Consider the following 26,349-nt stretch of genomic DNA (forward strand, 5'->3'; position numbering starts at 1 on the left):
GGATTTTAGAAAAACTTTGATTTATTTTGTCAATAAAGTTGATCAGATTGATTTAAATAACCAGAGGAGCTGAATTTGTTTCCTTTTTTCTTACAACCAAGATTCCCTAAAAGTTTAGATGCTGTATAAAATGCTAATATAAACAGATTTCTATGGTTTGCTTATCATTTGAACCCTATCTTTGATTGAAAATAGTGCAAAGACAACATATCAAATGTTGAACCTGAACAATGTTATTTGATTTGATGACAGAAACGGGGCACTCCAGAGAGGCTGAGTCTCTCTTAAAAGTATAGATGGGAAGAGGTTCACCACTCTGTGAGAGACTGTGTGAGTAAATAGTTTTTTTTTTTCAGAATACAATTCCCTAACATCAGACAATTCAAAATTTGGCATTCTTTTTGGATATCAGGGACTCCATGTCCTCTGCTCTAAGAGGAGAGGGGCCACCAGGCTTGTTATCAGTGAAAAGTTCAAAAGCCAGCATCCATGATGTATTAAGCACCAATTATATGGCTTACACATCTTGGAAGGCAACATCAATGCTGGACAAAACATACAAGTTTAGAGCAGCATACACTGCCATCCAGACAATGCCTTTTTCAGCGAAGACCCTGAGAAGACCCTAAATGGTGGAATGAATTGTCCAACTCCATTCGATTCGAGTCCCTCTCTACTTTCAAAAGACAGCTAAAGACCCAGCTCTTTAAAAAACACTATGCACTTAGCTAGACTGTTCTCCACTGTTGTCCCCAGATCATGTCTTCCAGCTACAGTTGACTCACACTGTCCTGCTCTACTCTGGGAATCTGTGTTCAGCTCTTGAGTGACCCAGCACTTGGTACTTTGGTCATTATTGTGGTGATGACAAGTTAATTGTTGATGATGATAATGGAAGGTCTTAAATTGTTTGGTTGCTTCCTTGTAGATGGTACATATTTAAAAAAAAAATAATAATAAATAAAATCTTTATTTGCTTTTGTGCATTGCCTTTACACTGCTTGGCAGTACCTGCACCCAAATTGACTTAAAGCACTTTGTTACTCTTACTGATCTTGTTTCCTCTTGTCTAGATCTTTTCTTGTCATGTTCTTGTTCTCATATGTACGTCACTTTGGATAAAAGCGTCTGCTAAATGACATTGTAACATTTTAACATATTTCAGTGAGCCAGTGCCAAATGACATTCTACACGTATTACAACAGTATGGCTCCGTAGGCAAGAGTCCGGTAGCTAATCAGGTCTGCCTACAGTCACGACTTGTCAACTTTTGGCACATCAGGAAACTAGAAATAAAAGAGACCATCAACTGCTGAGGAGCTGGAATCCTGTATCAGGTAAGAGTGGGACAACATTTCACTTTCAAAACTCCATAAACTGTTCTCCTCAGTTCCCAAACATTTACAGAATGTTGTTAAAAGAAGAGATGACGCAGAATATTAGAAAACATGCCCCCTGCTTTGCCTCAGAGGGACTCTCTGGAATGCCCTTTTTATACCCAGTCATGTTACTAACCTGTTGCATATTAACCTACTTAGTCAAAAGATGTTCCTCCAGGTGTTTTTAGTGTTACACAACTTTTTCAGAAATGTGTTGTCCCTGACCCAACTCTTTTCATATAGTTGCTGGAATTAAATGTAAACTGAGTATCTATTTAACTAAAAGCAATCACATTTTAAAGTTTTGACATCTGATATGTTGTCTTTGCACATTTTTTTTTATATAAAACATAGTGTTTAAATAATTTACAAACCATGTAATGCTGTTTTAATTAACATTTTACACAGCCTACCAACTTTTTGAGAATTGAGGTTGTATAATTTCTTAGTGTGTCACTGTTACAGCAATTGTAACAGAGGGGAGGAGGGAAGGGAGGGGGTGGAGGTTTGTGTAGGAGGGGGGGGGGGTTACAGGGTCATGAATCTTGTAATTACCACAGTCAGGTTCAAGTCACTGGTCAAGATGTTGCTGAATTTTTTTTCGTTCCCATGATGCAACATTGGCCTACATGTGGCACAGCATGCCCCCTCTGATGCCCCTGTGATTAGGTGTCTTTATCGTCCTCCGGGAGCACAGAGATGGCCGGGAAACTCACGGAGAGGAACATTAAATGGCAGCTTTGTTATGATGTGTCGGCCAGGACGTGGTGGATGGTAAGTAGAGATCTTTGTTCTTTGAAATAACTGTTTTAAGAACAAAACTTTTTGCCAAATTCAACTCCAAAAAGACAAACATTTCTTCTGCTCATGTGTGTTACGTTTTTTGATGCCACAGTTGCATCCTTCTGGCACTGTTTGGAAAATATGACTCTATAAAATTCAAGACTAGCCTTCAACTGCTACACTGTGTGACCTCCTAAAAATCATATTCTGCCTTCCTTAGAATTAAACCTTTATTTTGTACTGCTTTTGTATTCATATCATTATGAGTCTGTATATTGCAGAGAAGCCTTTGACTCCAGCACTTCACTTTCATTGTCACTTTTTCTACTTAGCCTCTTAAGTGCCTTTAAAAATGTTTTTCTGCTTTTAATTAAGAAATATTTCTAAAAGCATCTTTGGCACTCACACAATCTGAATTATTGTTTCCCTCAAGGCCAGAAGTTATAACTCTGATACTTGCACTGCTTTAACCCAACATGACTGCAAAGAATGAAGGATTTTGATGAAGAGTGATCAAAATGGGCTTCTTGGAGATAATGTTATTTTTCACTGAGTTGAATAACTGAAGGAGGTATATATGCTCCTTTAAGAGTGAGAGCGTTCCTCAAGTGCACCTCTCTGTGCAGTGTTAATTTGATATTGTAAGACAAAGAGCCCTTGTCCAGCCCGCGCCTTTCCCATGCAGAAGAAGAAACGCAGGCTGACATTTCTCTCTGAATATATTTATACACTGCTCTGACTACAGACGAGCTTTTATTGTGTGCTGTCACCAGGGCTTAAGTTGAGGTTTGTTTGTCTGTGTCAATGCTGATAAACGGAGAGGGCTGACCTTTTCTCCTCAGGACATGCTGCTGGTGTTGCTTGCAGCTCCACTGTCGAATGCTTTAATACTTATCTTTGGCAGCATAGGCATGAAAATAATGTCTGGATTAAAAAAAGAAAACAATGATCTCTTCAATAACATTTTATTCACTTGCTTTGCACATTTAACCAATGCTCTGCAGGACAAAATCGATCTACAAATTTTCAAATTGAGAATAATAAAGTATCATCTTCTTATAAGACAGAGGTGGCTTTTGAACCAGACTATCATATTGAGTTTAACAGGACAGGAAACAGACTTTAGCGATAGACATAGGCACACGCTCAGCAGAGATCACTGTTGAAAAAATGTTAACTTCTGTCAGTGCATCAATTGTACTTGACACGAGATACAGCAGACTTTGACAGCTCTGTTTGGAAACAATAATTCTGTTAGCTACTAACACAATAAACATCACACAACGAAATTAATGCAGTCTTCTTTTTTCCGACCTAGAATCAAATCTTTTAATAATTTAAAACACAGTGAGTATTTTACATGCATCCATCTCCTCATACCTCGTTCATTGTAACAGCCTCTTTACGTGCTTCAAGTGCAGAACTCAGCTGCCAGACTTTTGACTAGAACCAAGAAAAGTGACCATATCATGCTTCCTTGCTCTTACTTTATGTTTTAGAACAGATTGTAAGCCCTTACTTCTGACTTTTAAGGCCATGCATGACCAGGGGGGTCGCCAGGAATTCTGGGCCCCCTGAAAAGATATCTCAGTGGTCCCCATCACCACAGCCAACCCTACAAAATATGATGTTGCTGCTATAATACTGGTTTATTTGCATTATAAAAAATGATGCTTAAAACTATCCTGGTTAACTGTCTCAAATCTAAGCTATATGTCAATTTTTTTATTTCTTCATTTTTACAATTTCTCCAAATGTAACTGCACGATATTGACCTTCAGACTGTCCACCTCTTTAAACAAGATTATTTGAAGCCAAGTGACTTGTTTATTAACAACAAGGGGGCATTATTTGGTATAATCTAACCTTGTGAAGTCAAATAAAACTCTGAAAATATACAGTTTACTTTCAATCAGATTCAGCCACACTCAATGCTATAAAAAATATGTCAATTACCCACTTTAGGCATGAGATGCGCATCTCCTTTCTGGATTCTTTCCAGAAAGGAATTCTGAATGTTTGTTTATTTATTCAGACATTTTTTAAAAATCTTTTTGCAGTTATAACAAAAAGAAGAAAAGGGTAGTAGACAACACATTTTATTTCAGGGTCATTAAGGGCCCCCCTCCCCACTTGGGCCCTAGGTAGTCAGTCCCACATTTCCCCCCACTATGACGCCCCTGCTCATGACCTGACTCTGGTCTCAGCCTGATATCCTAAGGAAAAGCCCCTCTCTATGCTCTCCTAATGACAGGGGTTGGGATTTACTGTCAAAGCCCTGAAGATCTAGAACGAGCTTCAGCAATCGATGAAATTTTTTTTATCTCTTCTTAAACATATGGGTTTCCCTGATTTCACATCCTATTGTTGGTTATTTAAAGGTATTATTGATTTGACATGTTTATTAGCCTTGTTTTGCACTTTGTTGAGTTCTTGTAAAGTACTTTAACACACATTTAGAAAAGATTAATATATTCATTAAGCTATTATTATTCAGCTCCAACAAAGGCTATGTACTTTAGAGTATGCAAGGATTTTAATAGCGATTTCAGCAGCAACCGGATGTCAGGGAAGCCCTTACATAAAGATCATAATTAAAGTAAGAATATTAAAAGATTCAGTAGAAACTTTCTGACTTGTGAACTATTCATGAAAAGCATCTACAGCTGTTACGCAAGGCACATAGGAAATGTTGCAATTAAAAGGAAATGACGCTGGTCCAGCCTCACTGTGAAGTGCAGGCAGTGCTTCTCCTGATAGTCGAAACACTCTTTGTTTATCTTTAAAAAGCATCTTATAAGGATGCTAGATAACAATACAAGGAAATCTAAGTCTTTCCTTGGGATCATTGAGTGAAATGTAAACTACTTTGATATAATAGGTAGCACTGAATTATTATGGGATGAAACAGGGGACTCATACAGTAACAGCACTATATATCGCCACCTACTGGTGTTTAAATTATACTGGTATTGTGCATTCTGACTCACTGTTTGCCATTCAAACTTGTGACTGTAATATTTTGCCTTCATATATAAGTTTAATGTGGTAACTCGGTTTATTATCAAGGAATATATTACTGTTACTCTACCAGTCATAACTACAGTAACTCTATATGGATATGGATAGGATAGATCTGAGTTCCTCTGTTCGTATTGTACTGGTGATCACTGTATGACTAAAGCTGTGTCCAGGGTTGATTTCAGGGTCAGACCTTTAGGGGGACTCAGCTCCTATGAGATTGTCATGCAGGTAGGGTGGTATGTTTGATGTAACACATATATGATAATAACAGCACTTTTTTCAAGGCAAAGCATGAAAAACAATCAACATATTTACAAAATGCTTGTTGAATTATCAATATAAAAAAACTGGCTGGCCACATACCCTTGTTGTCATTGTTTCAGGGGTACAAGGTTAAAATTTAAGAGCTGTTTATGCCTTTGTTTCAAACTATATTCTTGCATTAAAAAAGAAAGTAATTAATCTTTAATTCTCCTGCAGGTCCCAAACACGCAACACGCAGTTCAATTTATGGCCACATGGGGGCGGTGTATCCATATTTAAAGGGTGAAATCTGTTACAGCTTATGCCATGAGCACAGGAAGAGAAGTATGATTAAAAGCCATAGAGCTTGATGAATGGAGGCACAGTTATACCGTATGGTTCCAGGGTTAGAGGTAAAGAGGTAGCCTTTCATGAAGTCTTGCCAAATAAAAACAATTAAGGGGTAAAAGTGAATAAAATCTAGAGTAAAAAGGTCTCAGAAAAATACTGCGAGTTTTAAAAAGACTTCCAAAAAGCATTTAGTGCTTGAACTTTCTCTTCAGCAGGTGTAAAAGGGAGATTTCAAAAGAACATAATGGATAGAAGGACAAGAGCTTTTCAGTTACAACCGAGCAAAGATCTTTGCATAAACTGCATCAAACTGACCCTAGTAAATAATCATTGATCAGCAATTTGTATCCAAACCTGCAACAACTGGATGTTATTACCTTCATTGTTTTCAGGAATGACTCACTAATTATCACTGTGTGAGCGTTGTGTACAAACTAGGCCTTAAAGACAGGATACTGTGTTAATGTCAAGATAACAATGATAAGAGAGCAGTAAAACCTACTGGCACACAACTGATTCAAATCATTCAATCACCCTATCATGGACTCACATTGTGACTATGTTGTCATACAATACTGTGAATCCAGTGAATGATTCACCAGTTACACTTTTATAACAACTTACAGGAGACTGCACTGGCCACATCACCATAACCACTATAGTACCAACACTGGATATTATCATATTACACTGTACTGGGATTCTGCTTGGTTTATCAGTACCATCTAACACTGTGACAAGAGAATATTATCACCTTGCAAATGTAATCTCAAAATCTAAACATGAGTCAAATCTTGTATTCAAATAGTATCGTGGTCATGTTTCTGAAAATCATGGTAATAAAAGAAAAATCTGAAAATTCAATTACATGACTACATATATGCCAGTGTTTAGACTGTTATTGCACGATGTATGGCCGTGGTAATAATAATAATAATAATAATAATAATAATAATAATAATAATAATAATAATAATAATAAAAATAATAATAATAATAATAATTTGTTATCACTATTGCGTGTTTTAAAGCCGTAATTACAGCAGCAAGGTGATTCCAATTATCACTCACTGACCACATCGCTTTACACCCCGACTGTCCAGCAGCGGCTGTCAAGCGCCAAACACTACGTCAGAGGAGCGGAAGTGGGGGGCCCAGGGTCGACAGTCCCGGGGCCACTGTTTCTGGCCAATGAGAGGCAAGAATACACACACTATTACAAAACTGAGCTCTGTCAAGCTACAGATTTGCAAACCAGACGATCACCAGGATATTTGCAGTTTTTCTTCCGAAATAAAAGATCAAGTTGAGCAAGTTTTTGGGGCAGAAATATATCATGTGATTTTCAAGGGTTGAATTGAAACTAACAACAACATGAGCATCCTTACAGATTGTCTAAGCATAGTAAGAAGCACCCATGTCCAAACACAGTATTTGAAAAAAATAACTTTAAAGCAAATCTTCAGTATTATAACTGGCGAAGCGAGCTGCCTTTCGTAATATCTTGTGATTTTTATGGTAAAAAGAAAACAGCAAACTTTTTCTCATGTGGATTCAATCTGTCATTGGTAGCAACATGTGCATATCTATTAAATTGTGTAAGAAATTGCTCTTGTCAGCCCCAGATCTACTACATGGGCAATATGGGCATGTGCCCGGGGCCCCTGAGCATTTAAGGCCCCTCCGCGATGGGAGTGGGGAAAAAACGGTGCATTTCCATCCCATCAGATGGCAAAAAAAAGTGATGACTAATTAGCAAACTGCAATGCACTTTATATTTTGTAATAAATATTAATCATGAAAAGTCTGTATTAAAAATGTAATTCATTTTACCTGACCCACTATCAGTTAAGATGTAAATGTGTGTTAGAGTAAAAGAGGGCGTTGCTGAAGCCTAACTTTGCTCAGCGACAGCTTAGTGAACCGATCATGTGTAATTAAAGTTAAAAACAAATGTATCAGAAAGAAGTGCAAGAAAACTTGCCAAGCGACAGAAAATGGACATCCAAAAGCCAAGCGGAGCGGCGAAGAGAAAGAAATGTCATTTATTATTTAAATAATGTATGACGTTTCTGCAATTCTGCGTTACATCAGCATGCTACAGGCTAATGGATAACACAAATAAGTAATAATAGGTTGTTTACATATTCTACCAGTCATTAAACAAATTGTACATTAACAGCTTTAAAATGAATGTCACAGAAAAAGGGTGAAATGCCTGTTTTATTTTGAAAATATGTACCGGAAGTAATCCTGGTCACATCATGTCCGACTTGACAGTGACTGCTCGGAGCCGGAGGGCGGCAGTCAGTCAGACAGTGAAAGTGGAGGCGGAGACCAACCCAGAGTCGAAAACTCAGCCTTTTCTGGATCACGTTCAACTTCACTGAACAACCCCAAAAACCGATCCAAAAAAGTAAGACTTGAAGAGGAAGGAAGACAAGAAAAAAAGAGAAAAAACGCGAGGTGCTCCAAACTTCTGTTCACCGCTATCTGCAAAGAATTGTCTTCCGGTGTTGACTTTTTTTTGCGAGCACTGCAAGAGAAAACCCTCCAAAGCACAAAGTTGAACGTGAGAAATGTGAAGCTACCGGCTTGTGTTTTTTTTCTTCCAACCAGGCTCCAGGATTCCCTATTAATCCATGCAGTACAGTGCAATGGTACGTGAACGTGGATTATTACTCCTTTTATTATGTTGTGATAATACATTTATGATACATTTCCATGTAATGTTGTCCTGTCCTCGCGATAATTAAGAAATATGGAGAAGTGGGTTAGGTTATCACGGACCACAACATTGGCACGGTCGGGCCAAATTGTACTAAACTTGGCACATGTTCTCAGGCAGCCTATGTCCCATTCCCCTTCATGTGGCATATGAACTCTATGTGGACTGTTGACAGCACTGCGGAGCGCACACAAGCACACACACACACACACACACACACACACACACACACACACACACACACACACACACACACACACACACACACACACACATCACACTGTGAATTCACAATGTTACACTTCCAGTCCTTTCTGCATTTGTGCAATAATGTAGAGTAAATATAAGTGTTTAAAACCATGGGAAAAATGTAACCCAGGTTCTCGGTTAAAGCAGACTTCCTCATACAATGATTGTATTACATTTATTTCAGGATTAATTCCCTTATTATAATAGTTATTAAGTGCCAAAGTTTCAAACTAGCTCTCTCGGGCTTTAGTAAACAGTTAATTTGTCAATTATTTTCAGCTGGGGGACTTCCAAAGACAATTAATTAAACTAATACTGTAACATGCCTTCTCTTTATTTCACATATCTATCTTCTATCTTATCATGATGCATTTGAGGGTCTTTACAAATTACAAAGTCCCACAATTTTTGATTCCTTATCAAAATGTGATTGAAAATCTTGTTAAAAAGACTCTAAAAGTTTGTGCGTAATGTATGTTAAAGTGTGTGAACTGTTTAAAGCAGTGAGCGTGTGCAGTTGACATGGAGCTCGCGGGGGTAAAGGGTGCCAGATCCGCGGAGGGAAATTCTCCTTCTCCGTGTCTGAATTTGCGCGAGGCTTTGGTTCAAAGTCCCCCCCAGCTAATAAAAAATCAGCTGCATTGATGGGGGAAATGAATTGTATGCTGTGTTTTCCGATAGCCGAAGAGGAGAAGAAGGTGTTGGATTGTTGATAGGGGCAGTGCGTGTGTGTGTGTGAGTGGAGGAGGAGGAGGAGTGTGACTGTGTAATTACGTGGGTGAAAAAAAGAAAAAGTTGGGTCTGATTTGCTGGAATCGCGCAGGACCGAAGGTGCGCCGGTCGATTTCATATCAACTTTGGTGAATGCAGGGGTGAACATCACACAGTCGGCGCCCTCTGAAGCTCCCCACAATGCTTTTATGAACGAGATTTCACAGCACCGAGACGCTCAAAGAGCCCATGTTGTAGAGGAGTACGCAGCAACAGCAGCCCCGTTTTGCACCGGCTCCACGAGTACAATCTGCAAGTGCTTGCTGTGCATGTCAACTTCAAGAACAAATCTGCTTATTGCCTTCTTTTCTCTGCGGAGACGACAATCGTTGGATCGCAAAAAAATTCATGGATGTTCTTGGATAAACTGTCGTTGTTTTACGCGGATAGCTGCTCCACGGTCTTGCATGGTGCACATCGGTCCTGGAATGGCGCGATAAAGTGATCAGAGGAATCAGTCCAAGTACCTTCACTCTCTTTGTAGCCGTCTCGTCATGTATTCCCCGATTTGTCTTACTCAGGTATTTGTTCCTTTTTTTTAAATTTACGTTTCTTTGCTGTGATTTGCATATTTTGCATAGAATTGTTACAACAGTGCATGACCAGGGAATGAAAGTTCTGTGCGTGTAGTTTCAGCTCTACTTTGGGAATGCTTTCATAATTAATAACAACGATGAAGTTTTGCGTTTCAAGATAGAAATTAACCATAGAACTCTCCAAAATTTAAGGTGCAATTTCAAAACGCACATACTTCTGCCAATTTTTTTGTGTTTTTTATACTTTGAAAGATTCAAACGAAAGTCTTTAAGAAAAAACATTGAATGATCTTGCAGCCACTTAAAAAGTCACCAAGTGCCAATCTTTACGCGTTTTTTGTGTGCGTAAAGTTATGCGTAAAGATGAATTTTAAGATTACATCCCAATATTGTCATCCTACTGTGTATTCGGTGCAGGTATGCGAATTTCCCCTTAGGTTTAATTAAGTTATTTGCGTCCTCCAGTAACCTCACACACACTTCCCAGCCTTGCTTGAGCTGTGTTTGTATTTTTTTTCCACGTGTGTATTTTTTACATTAAGTAAAACCCCTATACTTTGTGGTTAAAAAGTTGGACGAAGATAAAGCAACTTTCACTGTAAGAAGATCAAACGCATGATAAGGTTGATTCAGTGGTTGGACAGAGTAGCTGACTGTTTTGGCTGACTCAGTTTTACTGTTTATATTTTACTTGGCATAAGTAAGTGATTGACTGAGATGTGGTTTAGTTTGTACTTAAGAGGATTGTGCTTTTATGGCCCCAGCTGAAGTGCACAGCAAAGGCCCCAGCCAAGTCATTTATCTTTACAGCATTTGGCTTTAGCCTGCTTGCGAAAATTAACAGAATATTTAAGGTGTTTTTGAACAGGAAACATGAAGTGAAAAGGATTTTAGAAAGACTCACTACTGTGCATACTTAGTCAGGTTTACTGCTTACTTTTGTCAGTTTCATTGGCTTCATTTTAGTGAGAGATGACATTTAAAGGAGTTTTAAGTTATTGTTTTCTACCTCTTAAAAATGCAGATAGGTAAAGTCTTTGTAAATATAATCTATTAAAAAATAAAATCTGCAGAGAATAAAAAGCTAATTCATGCTGATAATAAATGCTTATATTTGACATTACTGTACTGGAGCTGGGTTTTATTGGCCTGAAAGTGCAGACCAGAAATGTGGCTTCTCAGCGGCAGGCACAGTTAGGGAGTGGATTTCTGTGGTTTCCTACAGCCCGCCTGCCCCACTGCCTACGAAAAGCACAATATGTGGTTTAACTCTTCAAAGCCCCGCTAGAAAAGGGGTCTGCTTGTACTTATTAAATTTGACATTTTTAAAGCTTAAAAAAAAAAGATAGGTTAATGATTCCATTTGTCACTCGCTGCTGCTGTAATTCCTGATGTCTCCTAAATCATCCACACCGTCTTGTACATTCCTTCACCTCCTGAAACAAGCGTTCAGAGATTTATATTATTCGCCTGTAGGCCAGTAAACAGCTGAGTTGCTATAGAAATTGTGGTATTTAGATTCTTGAGTACAGGGTTGGAAAAAAACGTGGAATTTGGGATAAAAAAGTTGTATTTTTTGTCTCATATATTTGAATATTTTTTGTTTTAAATTAAAGGAGATATTTTGCAGCATAAAGAGAATTACGACAGAGGAACTCAACATAGTATAAAAGTATGGTTACAAATATTCTTCCTTAAAAATCTGAATTAATAATTATTTGACACAAAAAGGCTTTGATCTATTTTTTCTCACGGAGCATTTAAGAAGTTTGTCATAATTTGAACATCGATGACTAACTTCAGGTTTTTGGAATGAAGCTGGGCGAGTTAAACTACACTTGACACTAATTTGGCGTGTACTTTGAATCAAGTCCTTACTCAACCTTTTCAAACACCTCTCAGTCGGTTGCTTTGTTCAGTAAACTTTCTGCTCTGCTCGTGTTTTTCACACATTCTGTTTTTAAAACATTACGGCCTGTACGAGAGGCCGTTTCTACACACCAGGAGAACGGGAATCTCCTTTACGTCCTTTTTTCTGACTTAACCCTGAAGAATTCCCGCTCAGCCTCCATCCTCTGTGAACATGCGAGAAGTTAACATAGGATTCTGGATAGATTGATAAGATAAATGTAACTGTGAGGGACACATGCTCTCTGTAGCAGCAGCAGCAGCAGCAGCAGCAGCAGCAGCAGCACAGGAGTCCCACTCAGAGCATGCTCGGGAAAAGAGAGCAGAGACGCGAATGCTTTCAGTCACTGAGCTCGCTGCTATTGTTGTGCTGGCAGTTGGAATAAACAGTGGAATGTCCTTGTCATACCTGCAGTATACACAAATACATCCAGGATGATAAAACTAGTGTCACAATGTGGAGATAAACTTCTTCAGTTGAAGCTGTTGAAAGTTCCAATCAGATGTTGTGAGTCTGATTATGTGGAATTGTTTATTTGTAGTCTGACTTCCCTTCTGCCTCAGATTAGTAGCTGACTAAACCCATATTTCTTTCCCATGCTTGATGACATGAGTTTCTGCTTACACTTCTCTCTTTTTCCCTCCCTTCTCTCTCCTCTGTGTCCCTCGGCTGCTCCAGGATGAATTTCATCCCTTCATCGAGGCACTTCTTCCTCATGTCCGTGCAATCGCCTACACGTGGTTCAACCTCCAGGCCAGAAAACGCAAGTACTTCAAGAAGCACGAGAAGCGGATGTCCAAGGATGAGGAGCGCGCGGTGAAGGACGAGCTTCTGAGCGAGAAGCCCGAAGTGAAGCAGAAATGGGCATCCAGGCTGCTGGCCAAGCTGCGTAAGGACATTCGGCAGGAGTACCGGGAGGACTTTGTCCTCAGCGTGACGGGAAAAAAGCACCCATGCTGCGTGCTCGCCAACCCAGACCAGAAGGGCAAGATGCGCCGGATCGACTGTTTGCGGCAGGCCGACAAAGTCTGGCGTCTGGACCTGGTGATGGTCATCCTCTTCAAAGGCATCCCTCTGGAAAGTACAGATGGGGAACGCCTCGTCAAGTCTCCGGTTTGCAGCAACCCAGTACTTTGTGTCCAGCCTCACCACATTACAGTATCGGTCAAGGAGCTGGACTTGTTTCTAGCGTACTATGTCCAGGACCAAGGTAGGTTTCAGCTCACACTGTGTGTGTTTATTACACTATGTGTGTGAGCTAACACACGTGTGTGTGAATGATGGCTTGGCAGGGTCAAGGGTCACATGTGTTACTTTTTGGCGGTCTTTGCTGAGACTGGCTGAAATCAGCGCCAGACAAATGAACACAGCAATACAATCACCAGCGCTGTATATAAGCTGCATACATTTTTATGTGGCTCAGGTCGTTTATAGCTAAACAAACAGACAAACAGTACCCGTTAAGAAATGTAGAACATGTTTTATATGTTCCTTTGCTGTGCGTCACTCCAGCAGCAGCCTTTACTCATGTCCAGCCATTTTTCACTTACTGTCATTTGAACAGGGTTTGATATTTGCTGGCACACACTCGGCCACAGAGGCTCGTTCTCTAACTCACAATGTTCACCTTTTCTTTTTCAGTGTTTATTTAGTGAAGTTGCATATTAATGAAATTAAAATATATATTCTAGAAAGCCTTATTTTTATAGTTCTGGAGTAAATTAACAGCTTGTTTAATATATATACAATTGTCCTTAATGCACATTAAACAATATGGTGTTACATGCTTTCAAAAATAAAGATATCACATTAGAAGAGTTTTAGTCACAAATCAGATTCCTCCTTATTAAAAAAATGACTTTAATTAAGTCACATGACAGCTAAAAATAGGAAATTACACTCAAATTAAGGCATTTTTAATATTGACAATACATTTTATATATATATGTAAAGAATATATGAGGTACCTGTCTGCTATAATTGATCCTGGAAGTTTGATGGTGTTGGTGCAAAAATAGAAGCTTTTTTTTAATGTATTCCCTAAAAGAAAAATCATGTTTTAAGGTGCTTGGTAGATATAAAAACACACATTTCTTAATCAATTTGACATTTTTTTTTCCAGGAGTAAGTGTTAGAATTTATATTTCCTATTTTAATATATAAGATACACTAATACAAAATATATATACATTACTGGATCCTTTAGGATGATGTCACATGCTCAAAGCACAAATTGAGCCGACAGTAAGAGAAGACAAATTATTTATCAGGACTGTTTTGTACTCTCACTGAGACACGTTTTATTTTTTGGCAGAATTTTTAAGGCTGATGTCTGAAACGTCCTTCTCAAAGATCTCTGTTCTTTTAGTCTTTAGGTTTTTACAACCTATGACCTAAGTCCCGTCATTCATGCCTCCTTCAGTTCTGAACCTCCTCTCTTTATCTGTTAACACCACAGGAATCCAGCCTACAAATTCCCCTGTATGAAATCTATTGCAGCAGCACCGACTAAAACCACCAATACTTTGCCACCGAGGGAGAAACGGTGCTATAGCTAGCTCATTATCATCAAACCCTGAGCGCCATTTTGTGTTTGATAAGTGCCAGGGAAAGCAGAAGGCACAGCACACAGACAATAATGGTTGCCACTGGCACCGGGGTTGGCATCAGACCCTCTTTTGTGTCTTTTGTAGGATGCCACCGCTTCTCTAGTTTGCATCTGCTGCGGTTTGCACCGTTCAGCACCAACTTGAGAATGGCTCTTTAGGGCTGTTTTTTTTATGATGTGCACCATTTAGGTGCTACGTTAAAGTTTGTGTTGTACACCTCGGACTGTATTGAGCAGCTTTTATTGAAGCAAAATGTGTCGCTTTGGAGTAAGAGAACATTTTAATAAAATAATTAATATTAGTGTTTGAAATTTATTTGAACATTATGTTCTTTTTCGCAAATAGACTTGGACTCTCTTGGATGAAAGTTCGCACAGTGGATCAGAGCGATTATTTACCGTTGTCCTCAAATTTCAGCGAGTTGAACCTTTGGCAAGTTCAAAATGGCATTCTTTTACCGGGATCACAGAGACGGCTGTGCTCTTTTGCCCCTTTATTTCGTTTTTGCAAGCTTAAGCGTCTTTTTTCCTTTTCTTCAAGTTACCAAGCAGTGCCCGCTCCCAGACAATGCAGCCATATTGTGGTAGCGTGTGGTGCGCCGCCATTTTGTTTTGCTCAATGCCAGGGAGGCAGGCAAATCACCAGTAATGGTTGTTAGAGGTTTGGAGGTTGGCATCAAACCCTCTTTGTCTGCTTTGCAGCATGCCTTTGATTCGTTGGTTGGCATCCGCAATGCAGTGGGCACGTTGGAAAGTTTTTTGACAGTGGCAGAATGGAAGCCGCTGCCTTTGTTCTGCTGCAACTGCATGAAACAAACAAACATACAATCAAACACAAAGAAACTAGCGAACGGCTCATTCTGAAAAAAAACAACTCGTTTTTGTGCTTGCAAAAAAAAAAAAAAAAAGCGGTTCGGACTGTGCTTTAAAAGTGTTCTCTGTGCCCTGCTACCTGGCAGTGCCTCACTTCTGCTGTGCTGTGTAACCGGATGACACAAATCATGTGTTGTTGTCTCTACAGTATTGTTTTGGTATTTTTTCAGAGGCAAAAATCAATAAGTCCAGAGTGTATTTGTTTGTGATTGTGGTGTGCTCCTGCCTGAGAAAGGTCGACGGGTTGGCAGCGAGTGGGCTGGGTGAATTTAGAGAGGGCACTCAGCCCCCTTGTTCTGGGGCACAGACGCGTTTAGCCAGGCTGGGCTGTAGCACCCATGTGCATGCCCAGATGAATGCCCGCTGGGAAGTAGGCTGGGGGCTGGGAGTGGGGGTTGTGGCATCCATTGTGCCAACTGGCAGGCCGTGTTCAATACAGGCCCCGGCTTCTCACACTCACACGCTGCTGTTGTTTTACTCCATTGCGCCCTATTATCGTTATCTGATGAAACAAGAAGTGCATCTTTATTTCTCTTTCTTCAAATCATTGCCTCTGCCCCCCTCAATCCATATTTTGCATATCCAGTTTGACAGCTTGATGGAATAGTTGTAACAAGGCATGCAGATAATCGTCATGTTAGGACACGTTGGAATACTCTAGGCCTCGTTTGTATTTGGTTTTGTTAAGCTGCTCCTTACTATTGTGTTCAGTGAGAGTTCTGGGCTCTGCTTGTTTTCATGCCCTGTTGTTAAATCACATCTATGTAATTAATAGAGAGGTAATATACTCTGAAAGGAGATTTGATAAAGCTGCACATCAAATTCACTGAATATTTCTGAGAGAACTTGGAACATTTTCTGAAAATGTTATGTTGGAGATGTTTTAAAACTACCTGAAGCTTTAAATAATTTCTTACTACAGTGTGTTTAAAGGAGGAATGGTAATGAAAATTGGAAATCACCACAAGATGAACATTTTGAAAGTCCTCCCCACAAATGACAGAACATGATTTCTGGAGCAGTCCATCTGGCTAAAGAAGTCAGGGTCAAAGCTTTCCCATTACCCCAGTGCTGGAAGTTCACACAACCATAAAACATCATTACCTTGACTGCCCCCCCCTTTCAGTCACGCATTTTTTTTTTCACTTTGTCAGGATAGTTTGTGGAAAAGGATGGATTACCTCTGAATGCGTGCTGCCCTGCTAATGGAGACCTTGTTTTACGAGCGCCTGACTTAACCTCTGCCCCGGGGTCGAGACCTTTGCTACGGGATGTGACAGGGTGTCCTCTGAAGTTTAATTGAGCAAAACAGATCAGTGAAAACGCGTCGTTTGTTAGGCTCCAGGCACGTGGAGGAGGAAGTCTTTTTGTCTAGGGGGGGGGGTTGTGGTCAGGGGAAAAGGCGGGAGAGCTGATCATAAGCCCCCCTTGTTGACCTCTTCAATCGGGGTCAAACTGCGGCGGTCGCGGATCACTGGTGGTCTCTTGGCAACTGTTTGTCTCCGCTCCCCCGCCACTGCTTCTGGTCTGGCTGGTGGTCCCTTGGTTCACTGGCCTAAGTGAGGGGGAGTAGGTACCACTGACAACCCACCTCTTCAAAACTCCCCCCTTTCTGATACCTCCATCCCTGGTCCCTGTCTTCAAGAGCGGCCACAGCCACGCTGCGTTTGCTAGCTGTTTGCATCTTGTTTTACGCCCGGCTGCCTCAGAGGCTTTGGTTAGGCGGCCAGTACGCAGGCCTGACCTTGTGGGTCACAGTGGAGGTCTGTGACTAAGCACAACATCCATCCCTCCCTCCTCTTCATCCCCTTATCCTCCTCTGCCATCAGGAATCACCCCTGCGGCACGCTGCCCGGCCAAACGACTCTCTCACTCCTTCTCTCTCCCCGTCTCTTTTTCTTTCTCTCGCTCCCTGGCTTCGCCTCAAGCCCGAGACTCCAACCATGACAGCTGTCCCAGGCCCAGGCACTTGGCCAGAGAAGGGGTGGCTGGGTTCATGCCAGAAGTGTGAAACAAAAGTTGTTGCAAGCAGACAGCGTTAAGGACACTACTGCCTGTCTTCCCTTTTTCAGTTTAATCAGATACATATTCAGATATTGGAGATATTCAGCTCCTTTCCCTGCAGAAATTATTTTGGAAGCAGACTCAGGAACGGTTCTTTTGGAAGTGGAGCAGGATTTTATTTTTAGACATGAATTTTAACAGTGAACAAAATCAGTAAGATCGTAAAATACAAACCCTGGGAAAAACCCTAACCGTTGACTCCAGAGCCATATAGAAAAACTCTTCAGATTGAACCGCACAACCCTGTGCTTAGCTTCCATTCTGGCTTCCTTATTAGTATGCAATAGAGCCTGCGGTGTCTGGCTACCTCTCTCTCAGAGCCATAACCTATCGAACACATTCTCTCAATCTAATCCACTTAGAACTCCCTCCCAGCTTCACCGCTTGCCTTATTGATTTCCGCTTCCCACTAAATGTCTTCCCGATCCTTTCTCTCTTAACCCTGGAGCTATTTATGTTTGCAATGTTCTTTCCTTCTCTCTGTCTCTCTTTCTCTCTTTCGTCTTTCCCGCTCTCCTCCTTTTTTTACCCCTTCTTTCTTCTTTCTTCTTTCTGTCTCCCTTCATTTCTTCACATCATCTCCAGAATCTTTGCATGTTCGTGATCTGCATCTGACTCTCCTCTGCCTTCTTTCCCCTCCTGGTCTCTCTCAAACACAAACCGGTGTGCAGTGCAGCCAGGTTGCCTGGCTCAGTATGAAGCTTGTGTTATTAACAGCAGGGTTTTGCTCGAGCAAATACCTCAAGGCTTAAACAGGCCATGTTACCTCCTTAGCCCTCTTTTGTGTGCCATGTGTACATAAATCTCCATGGAAACAAGGCAACTTGGAGCAGAGGCCACTGAGAAATGTGGATGCCTTCTTTTTCAACAAAATTTACAACTCCCTCTTTTCCTCTTTTACAGCGTGTTTAATTTGCTTGAGTCACAGTTTATTCGGTTGCATCCTTCAAAAACATGGCCCAAGCCGTTCTTTGGCATTTTCAGCCAATTTAAAAACCTTTTTTGCACCTCTTCTCACATTTGCGTTTGCGCCTGTGCTTGGTTAAGGACTGCAGTTTGTGTCATTAATCTATGGTTAAGACCTCAGCTTCCCCACACTTTCCCAGGCTTTTGGGGAGGACCCCAAATGCATTTCAAATCCCCCTGAGGCCACTTGACTGGAGGACCAGCACCTCCCACTCCTCCCGGATAGATTCCCCACCCCCACTCTGTCTGCCGGTCCTCCCAAATGAAGACAAATGGGTACATTCACCCCTGTCCCAGGCACTACACTGTACCTCACTGTCCTGCCTTACAAAGCAGACGCTCCCTGTAGTCCATGTGTCTCAACCCAAAAGCCTCCCATCTCTTCTCTGCCATCCTACAAGTGCAGCCGCTGAAGAACTTCATGTCCCATCTGCCTGGTCATGTTAGACTGCTGGGTCAGTCATAGGAAGAAGGATAATAACTTTTAAACAGGGGAAATCAAAGCCTTGTATAGGGAATTCAGGTGACGATGTGTTTTGGACTTGAGATTTTTTCAGTCAGCCAGGAGAAAAGAATCCTCAAGTACCAGACTTTTATAAAAAAAGCCAGACCCCTTTACCCAGGAAGGAGTCTTTTGAACGACCAATGAAGGGAGGAAAAAAACGGGAAGGGTAGTAGGTGGGGTGTGATGGGGAACTTCAGGCAGGGACAGACAATCAGAGTGGTTGCCCAGGAGACACTAACTTCTCTGTGCAGCTCCCCACCCCCACCCCCACCCCTCCCTGCTTCACCCCATCAAAGTCTTTTCAGTCCAGACAGGGCCGATCAGTGGCCCAGAGTGATGGTTGTCTCTTCTTTTGTCTGGCGGTACAGTACGGCCCATCACTGTGACGGCTCGACAAGACCTGAGCAGGACAGAAAAAAAAAAACGCCCCGCCATCACAGCGCAGTGCAAAATGTTCTTTTGGGTGGGCATGTTGCTGTTTGGGGTGGGGAGCGATTCCCCAGAGGATTTCTTTCTAATGTCAGTGCAGCGGGTCAAAGAGGGGATGTGGTGTCTGGGGCTTGGGAATGGCCTGCTTGGGACGGATTCATCAGCGCCCCATTGAGTTGTCAAGGCTAGCCAAAGAGCTTCAGCTCCTCCCTCGCATATGTCAGGTTCACTTCTCAAAAAGCTCCAAATTTTAGAAACCAACTCCTGATCAGTAGTAGATGCCATATGCTGCACACAACTCAGCCCCCTCTTGTTTATGTTTATAGACCCGTACAGTAAGAAAAAGTGCCTGACGAGCAGGAAATAAAGTCATGTATTTCTTTTAGCACTTAGATAAACCTGCAGTGTAAGGGCTGTTTGTTATTAAAGTAAGCCATATAGAGGGAACGACAGGAGGGAACAGAAATATGGACATCTTTGATAGAACTACTTAAAAATCTCATGTCTCAACATCAACAAACAGAAGGTGTTACAGATTTTCTTCAGAGACACATCCTATATTGTGACAGATCTGGCTTTCACACTGCCTGTACGCATCCTGCCAATTAAACAGCAAACTATTACAGTATACTGTGAGAGGGAAAATTCACAATTCCTTCATATTTTTTCCAAATTTCTTCATGAATATGTTAACAGTTGCTTTAAGTGTAGAATTAATCAGTGCTTTAAGTGGAAAACATATTGCTGGTACTCCCTTTGTTCACTTGATTGTACACGTGTGTATCGTGCGGCCGGTATCAGTCAATCACTTGTATTACGTTCTAAATTACTGAAGTTGATAAAAGATAAGATAATGCTTAATTGTAGGCAGGCTTCATGTAGGGCCCCATAGGCATTATATACTGTAGGTGCTTTTATGAATGGACAGGAAAGGGTACTGGCTACAACGGGTTAAATTTAAAAGTGGTGGACTGTGTATTAGGGCGTACTAGCCCTTTTTTTGGGGGGTTTAAGTTATAGTTTTGCCTTTAATGTATAGGACAGCTGAAGAGAGACAGGAAATGTGGGGAGTAGAGAGTGGAGGAGGACATGCAGTAAATGGTCACGGCTGGAATTGAACCTGCGGCCTCTGAGACAAGGGCTATAGCCTTTATATATGGGGCGCACACTTAGACCACTAGCCCAACAGCACCCTGCGTACTGGCCCATTTAAAGCACTAGAATCAATACAACGTGCAGCAAGCAACTGAAATAAGAAACTACTATAAAGTTTGGAGTATAAGATCAGCATAATACCGATATAGGTATATATGAAACTTTCTGCCCATATGTTCGGCTAATAAGGTGTCTCACTAATTATGACCATGCGATGACACCTTAGGGGCGCCACCATGCTTAAACATGTCAGTTGTATGGAAGTTTTGAAGTGCCGTGATTAGACAGCGGATGCATTACTGAATGTCTGTTTTTGAAAAGGATACTTTTAGAGTTTATCGTGCAGTTGTACACATGTTTGTCTTGCTTCATGTGTTTATGTATTTTTCTACAACAAAAAGTTTGTCACAATAAGAGTTGAAGGTTCATTTTAGTACAGGTGATACTTAGTGTTCTTTACAAAACAAGAGGTGGTATTTTAGTGTTTTAGTGCTTAAGCTCAGCCACAGACATGAGCCGTCTGCCAGTGTAGCTGCCACCATCACCCACTGCATGTTACCTGACATGAATCAAAATTCGTCCATCTTTATTATGTATGGCAAGTGGCTGCTCAGCTGCGCAAAGCATCCTGGGATACACATTGAGGCAGATCAGGCTGGTTTTTAACTGTTTTTCTCACAACATCATAATCATGAATTTAAGAAAATTATAGAAGTAGATACACCTTGTGGATCTTGGGGAAAAAAGACTCCCCAAATTAAGACAAGTTGATCCGTACCTCACAACTGTCAAAGTTACTGTAGGTTGAACTCACCTACTGTACTGGTAGCTAGCAGGACTGCATACTCCACATGGCTCAAACAGATGGTTCTAGAAACAGCAACAGCGCTGCACAGAAACTGCTGGTTGTGGATTTTTCTGAACGCAGTGAAAATCATTCCGCAGGACGACAGCCTGAACCTTTTTCCCTCTGAGAGACCTCCAAAAACAGACCACATCTATAACTGGTGCAGCGTTATTTTTACTAGGAAAATACTGGGCTTGTTACTATGGTGTCCCTTAAGGTCCATATGATCTGCTTCCAGATAGATTGAATTCCTCTCAAATTGGCCTGCTCTCTTAACTCGCACAGGGCTTAGAAAACCCTTCCAAAATTTTATAAGCAAAACACAAAAATGCACACATGTGGATGCATGTTTGAGCTCATACATCCTTATACATGTGCATGCAGAACACCATGAAGTCATTTAATGCACAAATCAGATTATTGCTCACCTGCGCTTCAGCCCAGCAGACTGCATTTAGATTCAATGAGCCGCAGCTTTTCAGTAACAACGGTGCTGTAGCATCTGTCGGGCAAAAATTGAAAGTGAGAGCTCTTAAAAGGCTTGTTCCGGATTTACCAAGTCAAGATTGTAATTAGGCCTCCAACATGTGCGCAGACCAACAACCCACAATTACACTGCGGATTCCTACCAAAAAATAACTCTCCTCCAGCATCCCTCATATAAACCTCATGTTGTAGCCTACATTACCAAGGATATTTGGCTTACAGGATGGCATTAGGCTCAAACAGTCCCTGAAGAGTCCCTCTGTCAGCGGTCTAATAAAACACAGACGTTCTAATTATTGTGACGTAAGAGCTCATACTTCATTATTTACACAGATTGTTTGCAACCTGGAGTCTGGGCTTTCACATGGCTTTTAGAGCAGTTATAACAGTGACCCTAGTTGACCTACAGATGGCTAAATGAGTAATGCTCAAACACATCATCTCATATGGGATCCCAGCTGAGTCTGTTTGGTGTTTCTCCCGAACATCTTCATCTGCTTATGTATTTCTGTTTCACAAACTATTAACCGCTCACCAGACATTTTTTTTCTCCCCCTTTTTTTTGTGAAACCTCTGGCTGTAACTTGCGTTGCCATGTGTGTCTTGTTAAGGGCAGTTATGACAAATGGCAGCAGCTGTACAAACTAATCTCTCTGTAGCTTTCACACATGGCGCCCAATTAACAATGGACCACTGTGGGGCCCTAATCCACGGTGCAGCCATCCTCTGGTCCCGCTCGCTGAGCCAACAGCCCCAGGAGACTCTTCTCCTCTGCACCCCCGTTAGCCAGCCAGCCTCTAACTTCATTCAGATGGGAGCACCGTGAGGGAGTCAGAACACATCACACGGTAGCCATCTTGTTTGTTTCCATGCTGGGAACCCTGTTTACCCACGCTGGAGAGAGCCCCAGTTTTAGTTGACACTTTGGTGTTCTCTTGGATTAAGTTGCAGCCCTGAAAGAACAAACTGCATCTGCAGGCTATAAGTACGGTATATTTGCACGTTTGAACTCAGATGCTCACACGTACACATGAACTCACGTGTATTCTGCTTGTATGCATGCATTAAAGCACATGCAAGCAGCTGCAGTCGATAGATTTAGCAAAGTGGTGGCTGATCCTGTGGGTGGGAGCAGTGCGTTTAGACGTGTGTGTGTATGTGTGATATAGCTCTGCTGTCAGTGGGCATCGTTCCAGTAGTTGTATGATGATAAACTGCTGTTTCTTGGGGCCTCAGATAGCTGAATGCACTGTGTAATGCACTTAAAGTGTGGTGAGGAGAGTGCTTGACAGACTGCATTCACTAACCTCTGCAATCTTAAATGATAGTATAGTAAAAACTCAGGGGATGTAAGCCCACACACTCTTTACAGAGTGTGCTTTTTCTGTTTCAAATTTTGGATTTATTCCAGCACTGCTACTCACATACACAAATCCAATAATATCCACCGTCTTTCACAGGAAAAGTTTCAATACATGAAGTCTTTCTCTGCATCCAAGAGAACAACAGCAGAGCTTAGACGGCAGAGCTAAAGTTCTAGTTTAAAAATCCCTGAATTCAATCACTCCAACTTTGAGAAAAGTCACTTGGATAAAAACCAGCATGAGTTGTTGTTTCCTCATTTTCTTCCCTCTGATACAAAACAAAGCCACAAACGGGAGCTTGAGACTCAAAAGAGGGGTGTTGAAGGGTCGACGGCCATCAGGAAAACGATGCCGGCCCCTGCCAAATCTATGACATGAATGAAACAAATGGATGAAGGAAAATGAAAATGGTCGGGGTGTGATCTCTGGCAGGCAGCTCAAAAACCTTTGCCAACTGTTATGAATGGGAAACCGCTGCTGAGCTAATGAAAAAAAGAAAGAAAGAAAGAACTTACTTTTTTCATCTTCCTTCCAAGAATAATTAACTGCGCGCAAGCCTTCTTCTGGTGGGGGTGGAGAAAACCACAAGACACTTGACCAACATCACACAGGAGAGGAAGCAAGTGAAACAAACAGAGGGGAGACACAAAAAGGAGAATTATTTTAGGGATGTAGTCAAATTATTTGATAGTGTGAGAAAAAAGGTGAAAATAGAAGTGGAGTAAAGATGTGTGCAATTGGAAATATGCGTATACGGAAATGCAAAATAAATGCCCGTATGCCCTTTTATTATTCCCCTATACTATCACACACTCTTTAAGATTGCATTTAGGTCTGAACACACTTTCAACTCTTGACTTAATCCCCACGCGGGGTGTTTGGTGATGGAGCTTAGAGAATCTGCAGGGATCATGTACTGTACTGTACTGTACTGTACTGTACTGTACTGTACAGCAGTGCTTATGTGTTCAGTTTATGAATCCATCATTCAATCAATGAAAAGTTACTTCAGTGAGCTTCTGATAACTGATTAACTCCGTATCAAGAAGCAGTCTTGCTCATCAGTTGGTTTTATATGCTTATGAATTTAATATTTTTGTCTTTTAAGCTTTTAAGCAAGTCAGAATAATGAATCCATGATAAAACTTTTCTGATTTTACTACACGTATTGTGCTGTGCGTATCTCTTCCAGCCTTCTCCCCAGGATGACATGATGGAAAGAGCCTGATGGGGGCCAGATGTATATTTATATATAGGACCTGACAAGGGTACAAGGCAGGACACCAGGCAGAGGCATTGCATATCACATGCACCCTATCACGTACACCACATCCCGTAGTGATAAGGACTAAATGTACTGTATGTAAAGCAAAGAAAAGAACAACCGTCAGTGATGCATGATGGTGCGCTTCACTACAGCAGAGAGTTTACTGCTGACAGAAGGTGCAGAATCTAACTGCAAAAAGTCAGAGGGTAAAATTGAATGATATTATTTATCTATATAGTAAGTTTCTCAGTGAATGCAGGGGCTTCTTTGCACTGTTTCTTGTCACCCAGGGGCCTCCAGACGCAGACTTTAATCTAATCCATTATCAATTTGCCCCTGTACCCGAGAACAACATTGTTTTTGTTTTACCGTTAAACCTTTTTTTAATCGGCATCTTGTATGCCACGGACGTCATCCCGGGCTGACAAAGCGCACTCTGTTTAGAGGCAAATGCATGAAACAAAAAGTGGTTTCCCCATTATGGCAATCAAAGCAATGTTATCAATGATCAACATATTCTCACCCAGAGACAGAGAGGAGAAGAATGCCCCATTGACTGATACTGCCTGCTAGGCCGGTCGCGCTGATCTCCTGAAGAAAAGACCAGTGTCGCTGGTGGACCCCAGACAACCCCCCCATCTGCCTCCACACTCTTTGCCTTCTTCCCTCTATATATGTCTCAATACTTTGGGGATCCTGCATAGTGGGTGGGGGGTGGTGTGGCTGTGTGTGTGTGTGTGTGTGTGTGTGTGTGTGTGTATTGTCGAGGTGCTGCCGGGCGACTCCATCCCATGCTGGTGGGGTAAGAGGTGGGGGGGGCTGAAAAGACGGAGCTGTCACCTGCCAGACTGCTGGAATGTTAATGCCGTGGCTCTGATAATTGGATTTTGTACACACCGTCTGTGAGGAACGTCCAGCAACTTTCCCCCTCTTATTGTTCGACCCAGCCCCGGACCCTCAATAGGGCTTGGCTATGTTTATACAAGCACTCACGTCTCAATAAAGGCTGTTTACAATGTGTGTGTGCGTGTGTGAGTGTGTGTGGCGTTGGATTTCTGAATCGCGGCACGTTTGTGTGTGACAAGAAGACTGAAAAGAGCGAATCACATCGTCAAGATTTGGCAAATATTGAAGATATTAAGAGATTTGTTGGGTCTTAAATTGGGATTTTCCAGAGTTTTGGAGTGTTGTAGTGAGATTTTGTAAATACTCAAATTAAATTTTTCAAAATGAGACATTCAAAACTTGAGTCGCTTTCCTCTTCGTCTCATCACACCAGCTCCCTGCTTACATGTTCTGAGCGCCATGCAGAGTCAAAGGTAGGCGCACCCACTTTGAGGTCAAAGGTTAAAAGGAAGAGCTCTATTGGTGGAGCATGTCCGAGGCATACATGATCTGGAATCATTAGGGAAGTTATGGCTCTTGTTTGCGTTAGGGGGGAGGCTGGAATCGGGCCGGGAACTGTGACGCACTGGTTTCCCTCTCCCTGGCCTCCCGTGCTATTTCCACCAGGCTGCAGCGGCTTGAGCTGGTTAAATGTCTCGGCTGCACTGACCTAAATTCTTCATATTCACCTCAGAAGACCCTTGCCTTATCCAACCAACCGATTTTTTTCCATCCCTTTGGTCTTCCTATGCAGTAAGCATATGCTTTGTTTGTATATAAAAATCCCTTCCTGTACATAAGGAAGCTACTTTTGAAAAAAAAAAAAAGTCATAGTATTCCCAGCTGCACTCCCTCGGAGCAGAACAGGGAGAAACAATGACAGAGGTTTTTCTTTTGGCAGAGAGACTTGTTGTGGTTAGATAAACA

General features: G+C 41.5%; 1 protein-coding gene across 6 annotated transcripts in view; it reads left to right on the forward strand.

Moving 5' to 3' along the window:
* Positions 1 to 8,058: 8,058 nt before the first annotated feature.
* LOC117807394 (nuclear factor 1 B-type-like) overlaps positions 8,059 to 26,349 on the forward strand; it is a 68,665-nt gene continuing 50,374 nt past the window's right edge. The window contains exons 1-2 of one of the 6 annotated variants that reach the window (XM_034676670.1): positions 8,059 to 8,440; positions 12,652 to 13,183. In XM_034676670.1, coding sequence (XP_034532561.1) covers positions 8,423 to 8,440; positions 12,652 to 13,183 — 550 coding nt within the window. In that variant the 5' untranslated portion in view covers positions 8,059 to 8,422. Of the gene's footprint in view, positions 8,441 to 9,554; positions 10,050 to 12,651; positions 13,184 to 26,349 lie in introns of those variants that run through there. The other 5 variants (XM_034676674.1, XM_034676672.1, XM_034676675.1 and 2 more) reach the window with 5 other exon arrangements.

Source organism: Notolabrus celidotus, chromosome 23 (assembly GCF_009762535.1).
Source record: "Notolabrus celidotus isolate fNotCel1 chromosome 23, fNotCel1.pri, whole genome shotgun sequence".
Lineage (NCBI taxonomy): Eukaryota > Metazoa > Chordata > Actinopteri > Labriformes > Labridae > Notolabrus > Notolabrus celidotus.